At 44.7% G+C, this 7,108-nt stretch overlaps 1 protein-coding gene across 1 annotated transcript; it reads right to left on the bottom strand.

The window, feature by feature from the left end:
- Positions 1-545: 545 nt before the first annotated feature.
- On the bottom strand, positions 546-1,118 carry LOC121877284 (myosin light chain kinase, smooth muscle-like). Its single transcript, XM_042382961.1, has one exon. It carries the CDS (start codon positions 1,116-1,118, stop codon positions 546-548), a length of 573 nt encoding a protein of 190 aa, XP_042238895.1.
- Between the last annotated feature and the right edge of the window lie 5,990 nt (positions 1,119-7,108).

Genomic DNA, 7,108 nt, shown 5'->3' with positions numbered 1-7,108 from the left:
ATGGCTGAATTTATATTTATATTTATGGTATTTGTATTTTCGCTTTGTAATGTGCGTCTCTCACTGACTATTTTATCCACTAAGAACTTCTGCATCAGCTTCGGGGCCTTTGGACATCCCAGAAGGACCATATATCACCATACAAGATCATAGACTTATGTATTCATCAGTATGTGTGTTGCGTCTTTACCACATTGTGCACCTTATGTGGTCTCGTGTACTTACTCTTATGGTCTTCTTCACATATTCGATGATACACAGAAGCTGTTACCATTATATGTGTGTGTTACCTCTTCGATACACACAAACACACACTTACCCTAAGGGAGTAGAGGTGTTCCCTTGTTTTGCTACTGAGAGGGGAGGAATTTATTTCTGTACAATGCTGGGAGGATGTTGTCTGCAGGGAGGATGTTGTCTGCTGGGAGGATGTCTGCTGCCTGGATACTGTCTTCCGGGAGAATGTTGTCTGCTGGGAGGAGGATGTCTGCTGGGAGGATGTTGTCTGCTGGGTGCATGCTATCTGCTGGGAGGATGTCTGCTGGCTAGATACTGTGTTCCTGGAGAATTTTGTCTGCTGGGAGGGTGTTGTCTGCTGGGAGAATTTTTTCTGCTGGGAGGATGTTGTCTACTGGGAGGATATTGTCTGCTGGGAAGATGTTGTCTGCTGGGAGGATGATGTCTGCTGGGAGGATGTTGTCTGCTGGGAGGATGTTGTCTGCTGGGAGAATGTTGTCTGCTGGGTGATTGTTGTCTGCTGGGAGGATGATATCTGCTGCGAGAATGATGTCTGCTTGGAGGATGTTGTCTGCTGGGTGAATGTTGTCTGCTGGGTGAATGTTGTCTGCTGGGAGGATGTTGTCTGCTGGGAGAATGTTGTCTGCTGGGTGATTGTTGTCTGCTGGGAGGATGATGTCTGCTGCGAGAATGATGTCTGCTGGGAGGATGTTGTATGCTGGGTGAATGTTGTCTGCTGGGTGAATGTTGTCTGCTGGGTGAATGTTGTCTGCTGGGTGAATGTTGTCTGCTGGGAGGATGATGTCTGTTGCGAGAATGCTGTATCTGCTGGCCTCCGAGACAACAAGTTGGGTGGAGGAAACATCAGGTTCTTGTATCATTTTGAGTATTTTTTTTATGGTGAACTCTCGCCTGAAAGAATACCCGATGCTCTGTTGATACCCGTCACCGGTTTACAAAGATGGACACTCACTCGAACCCTTTTATTTAAAGCAGGAGAGAGAGAGAGAGAGACAGAGAAACCCTCCTCTTGTAGGTGTCTCTCTTGGGAGAGATTTCCCCTCTTGTCCGGTTCCCACGGGTTTTACAGCTGTGTGATTCATACAAACACATTCGACCTGTGGCATTAACTGAATTTCACATATCATCGTTCACCCTGACGCCTCGTCACGAATGAATACCGAATGATTATGGAAAGGACGATGCAGAAGTGCCGAAGAGAGGACAGGAGGACGGCTTCTGCGTGAAATATTTTCAGCTCTACCAACTGGCAAAGATAAATAAACATGTCTCTACATTTTATCGGAAAGACATATACCATGAATATTTCCCTTCCTCTCCCCTCCACTCCTTGCCATCCCTGGCGACACTGCCACGGGCGGTGATGGTAGCGGGAGGATTATTGACCCCGAGGTACCCACTCGAAGTCCACTCCAGGACCACGAGGTACTGGTCTGTACCTCCATACACGCTCCAGGACCACGAGGCACTGGTCTGTACCTCCACACACGCTCCAGGACCAAGAGGCACTGGTCTGTACCTCCACACACGCTCCAGGACCAAGAGGCTTTAGCCTGTACCTCCACACACGCTCCAGGACCAAGAGGTACTGGTCTGTACCTCCACACACGATCTAGGACCAAGAGGTACTGGTCTGTACCTCCTCACACGCTCCAGGACCAAGAGGCTTTAGCCTGTACCTCCACACACGCTCTAGGACCAAGAGGCACTAGTCTGTGCCTCCACATATGCTCCAGGACCAAGAGGCACTGGTCTGTACCTCCACACACGCTCTAGGACCAAGAGGTACTAGTCTGTGCCTCCAATGGACCAGGGGGTCGGAGAGGCACTGGTTGCCCAAGGACCAAGAGGCACTGGTCTGTACCTCCACACACGCTCAGGACCAAGAGGCACTGGTCTGTACCTCCACACGCTCCAGGACCAAGAGGCACTGGTCTGTTCCTCCACACACGCTCCAGGACCAAGAGGACTGGTCTGTTCCTCCACGCTCTAGGACCAAGAGGCACTAGTCTGTGCCTCCACATATGCTCCAGGACCAAGAGGCACTGGTCTGTACCTCCACACACGCTCTAGGACCAAGAGGCACTAGTCTGTGCCTCCACATATGCTCCAGGACCAAGAGGCACTGGTCTGTACCTCCACACACGCTCTAGGACCAAGGCACTAGTCTGTGCCTCCACATATGCTCCAGGACCAAGAGGCACTGGTCTGTACCTCCACACACAGGGAAAAGTTTACGTTTGGGTGATCTGTTAACAGCTTCCTGATCTCTCTGGAATGACCAACAGGTTGATAATGCCACTGGCGGACGCACCGAGACATTAAACCAAAGCTCTACTCTTACAGGAGGGTCACTAAACTTCACAAAGAACTTCACAATTCAGTTATCCCGTATTTTTTTAACTGCTATTTTCTGTTTTGTCATGGAGGTGAGCTTTGAAGCTTGGTTAACGTAAACCATTGAGATAGGTACATATAAGTGGCCGAGCGAGGGAAAGAGAACACTTCCTGTGTGAGCGGTATGCCAGCCAACCCTCAAGTGTGGTCTGGGAAGAGCAGGAATACGGGTCAAGCAGTAGCACTCGTCCTCGTTATGATAGGGAGACAAATAAGAGAGTCTAGAAGTTAGATAGATAAATAGATAGGTTGACAACGACTCAGAAAGATGGGTGAACTTTAGGAGTAAGACAGAGAGGTAGAGTCATAGACAGTCATATGGACAGATATAGTTTTGGATAGGCAGTTGGACTTTACAACCCAAGGCTTCAGTGTTGACTGGGAAAGAACGAGAGATCTGTGAAATGAGAGAGAGAGAAGAGGAATATGTTGTCGAATGAAAGGTGTTTAGAAAGGGAAATGAAGGGCGAGAAAGAGAGAGTTAGACAGATGTATGAATGGAGACATGTTGTCGAGGAGAAGGGAGGGAGGCAGGAGAAAAGGTGAGGGAATGAAGAAATAAGCAATAAAACCGGATATCCAATTAGAGGAACGGGGTAACGGTGCCGCTACGCTGAGGACGGCAGAGAAACGTTCCAGAAGTGGGAGGCAGGGATGGAAGGCAGAGGTGGGAGGCAGAGGTGGGAGGCAGGGATGGGAGACAGAGGTGGGAGACAGAGATGGGAGACAGAGGTGGGAGACAGGGATGGGAGGCATGGATGGGAAACAGGTGGGAGACAGGTGGGAGGTAGAAGTGGGCGGTAGGGATGGAAGACAGAGGGAGGGAGACAGAGGTGGGAGACAGAGATGGGAGGCGGAGATGGGATACATGAATGGGAGACAGTACTGTATTATCCGTCCTTCCGTTTGGGGATCTCTTACCTAGGGTAACTCGTAGTTAAACAAGACGAATTTCGATCATACTTCATACGTAGCGTAATATTCAACACGGTGTCGCGAAAGGTCGATAAATTAGAATTTTTCTAACGTACTTTGAAGAAGTTTTGGCTCACTATTGTGTTTATGTTGGGTGTCCTGCATATTCGAGGTAAATTTACGTGTGTATTTTAGCTTAGTTTTCTATAATAATGTTTTAATACCTAGAAATTAAGACTCAGTCGTTCACCATCACCACCGTCATCCACCACCACTGACATCTTCAACCACCACTGACATCATCCACCACCACCGTCATCAACCACCACTGCCATCATCCGCCACACTTCTAAGAGGTGGGCTAGCTGTTGTATGGCAGGTGAGGTACAAGGGACGGAGACACCAAGATATTTAAAAGAATAAACATAGTCAATAGTGTTTTTACCTGTCTTGAACTTGGCGGGGCCGCGTTTGCAGTTACCAGCTTGTTTGTTGAACACCTTAGTTTTCTCAGTGGAGATAATAAGACCGAGGTTCTCACAGTCTGCGTGTACATGGTTCAGGGTGGTTTGCATTTCACGATGAGTTTTAGTACGTACAAAAATATCAGCATAGCTGACTGCTATATTGCTGGGGCTCTCTGATATTGAATTTAATAATGCATTCATGAGAACATTGAACAAAGTAGGAGTAAGTACCCCACCTTAAGGGGTGCAGCAGCCCTTCTGTTGGTGAGGTAACCACTTATTCAGTGTAACAGCCGACCTCCTATATCCATTTTGGCTAGTTCGTACAATATAAGTTACCTATTGGCAATATCAAATGCAGCTTTTAGGTCAAGAAATGTAAGCATCTGCGTCTTTCATCACCATGGACAGTTAAGAGTGTAGTGATGCTACCAAACAGGGAGGTACTACCGCCTGGGAAGACATTTGAAGCATAATGTGTTGTCTAATGGTAGACCCTGCTGCCATATGACATCACAAAAATTGTGACCAAGTCCCAGGTTGCTGATCTGACTTTCTGCCTCATTTACACAATTGCAGGGTCTCAATTGTTTCTCTTACTTGGACAACACAACATACATATATAATTTTTCACTCTTGATTATCCTTATTTTTATTTATGTCAATTATGATCATTATTTTGTTAAATTTGTAAAAAAAAATATTAGTATAATTAATGTTGTATTATAAATGTTATTTATTTTTATTAGTATTAACATCATCATCATTATTTTATTGCATTTTCGCCCCCAGGCCTTGATGTAGGTCATTACAAATTGGCTTGTGCCTGGGTGGGCTAATGCCCCCCAAAAAAAATGTATATATATATAATAAGATATATAAATAAATAAATAAACAAATAAATAAATAAATAAAATAAAATACATCTTTACCATGAGTGAAGCCATTTATGTTAGGGAATATGCATTCTCTGATTCTCGTACATAAGAGTCTGCCAAGAACCATCCTCTTAAAGGTTTTACACAGACAGTTGATTAGTGATATGGGACGAAAAGCATCAGGCTGTCCTGGTTTCGGTATTAGCACAACAATACTGTTGGTCTGGTGCTAATATTAGAATTGTTAAAATAATGTACCTAGGCTATACAAGATCTCTGATAGGTTACCACACACCAGCCCTGGTCCTACGTGACGGGAAAGGCATTGACAAGCTCGAAAAAATGCAAAATAAAGCCCCCAGAATTATCCTTGGATTCCCCGGGAGCATTAAAGTACTTAATATGAGGAACAAACTACTGTAGGTATACCCAGTGTCAAATATGAATTAATTACAGTCAACCTCATGATAGCCCTGAGGCTTTTGCGTGGTGATCTTGATAACATTGTTTCCTTAAAATTGCCAGAATGTATGAATCATGGGACTGGTGAATCTAAATACACCCAAACTACAGCTACACATATAAAGATGTTTGGACTAGACTATCTGTACAAAGTTGAGACACAACAGCACTTCCTTACACCCTGGCGGACAGTTCCTTTCGATATTACAATACCGACATATCCGCCTAAAAGATTAATTATACAATGTATTTGTCTTCAACACACTCCCAAAGTGAGAGCTCTTGAACACATACACACTCTACAGACAGATGATAATATCACACACACCATCTACACTGATGGAATTCTTAACACTGCCTGTGGGAGGGCTGGAAGTGCGATCGTTGTGACTCAACCTTACGGTAATACAATTGAAAAAGAGGTTAGAATTAACAACTGGGCATCCACTCTACAAACTGAATTAGTTGCCATACTCACAGCTTTTAAATTTATTGTAACCACTGTTACTGAGTGTCTGTCCTCACTACTTCCCGTGACACCCTCAATTTAAGTTGTCACGCGCTTGCCTCTGAAGCCAGACACAAATATGCGTACCTTGTTGACCAGGGTGTCAACTTTGTCAAGATCAAACTGTTGTGTATCCCCTCTCACATAGGCCTCAAAGAACATGACAGAGTTGATGCCCTCGCCAATCTCGCGTCTAACAAAGACACTGTTGAATACAATCTGGGTCTGTCAAAAAGAACCCTTAAAACTGTAATTAGGAAAGAACTTATTGATGAATTTGATGCAAGGAGACAAGTGCAAACGGACACTAGTCGATCCATAGTTTACGATGATGAGATGTATCAAGTGAAACATGTATATGGAGCAAGATCACTAGATTACAAGATGTTGCAACCGCTAGACTAAGGTTATGGTATAAGTACCTTTGGCAGTATGTTCCTCAAGCAGATGTGAACAAGACTAAATGTAAAGTGTGTGGCCAGACATATGGCCACATACTCGAGCACTACGTCCTTAACTGTGTGAAGTTAGAACCTTTTAGGGACAGGTCCAAGCACACTGTGTGTGAAACAACACGACACTTTATCTCCAATGGTGAGCTGGTTCTTTAACCGTTGGTTCTTGAGGGTTAACGGGCGAGGACATGTAAAAGTATTTAGGGTTTTTAGTAGCGAAAACCCAACTGTCTTTTCTGTATTTATTAAGAAAATATATTCTATACAGTTCCAAGTGTATATCACCAAAACTTAATCACTGTAGCTATGAGTGTTAAATGAGGACGGAGGCTATGTTAAATAGCTCTTCTAAAATACGTCATGTTGATGTAAGAACATAAGAACATAAGAATGGAGGAAACTGCAGCGTGCCTATTGGCCCATAATGGGCAGTCCCATTTACTGTACACACAACCCCTATTGCTCATATATCCATCCAACTTACGCCTGGTGTCATCCAGCGTATTCGATAATGATGATATTTGGTAACTTGCTCCACCGGTCCACTACCTGTTTCAAACCACTGCTCGACCCCATTTTGCGCCCAAATCTAAATTTGTCTAATTTAAAACCAATTTTCCGGGAGTTCGCCCTCGGTTGACAGTTTGGAGTACCTTTGCACGTCCCTACTAGCCCCGACTTCCATTTATACACCTGGTCATGTCACGCCCTTACTCACACGTCTCTCGAGTGGCGCAAATTTAATATACATTCTTTTAATCCCGTCTC

Source organism: Homarus americanus, unplaced genomic scaffold (assembly GCF_018991925.1).
Source record: "Homarus americanus isolate GMGI-L3 unplaced genomic scaffold, GMGI_Hamer_2.0 scaffold367, whole genome shotgun sequence".
Taxonomy (NCBI): domain Eukaryota; kingdom Metazoa; phylum Arthropoda; class Malacostraca; order Decapoda; family Nephropidae; genus Homarus; species Homarus americanus.
The sequence above is the reverse complement of the archived record's forward strand: the minus strand, read 5'-3'. Positions and strand labels throughout refer to the sequence as shown.

Excerpts from the sequence above, each read along its gene's own strand:
- LOC121877284 (XM_042382961.1), bottom strand. The coding sequence starts at position 1,118 with ATGATACAAGAACCTGATGTTTCCTCCACCCAACTTGTTGTCTCGGAG.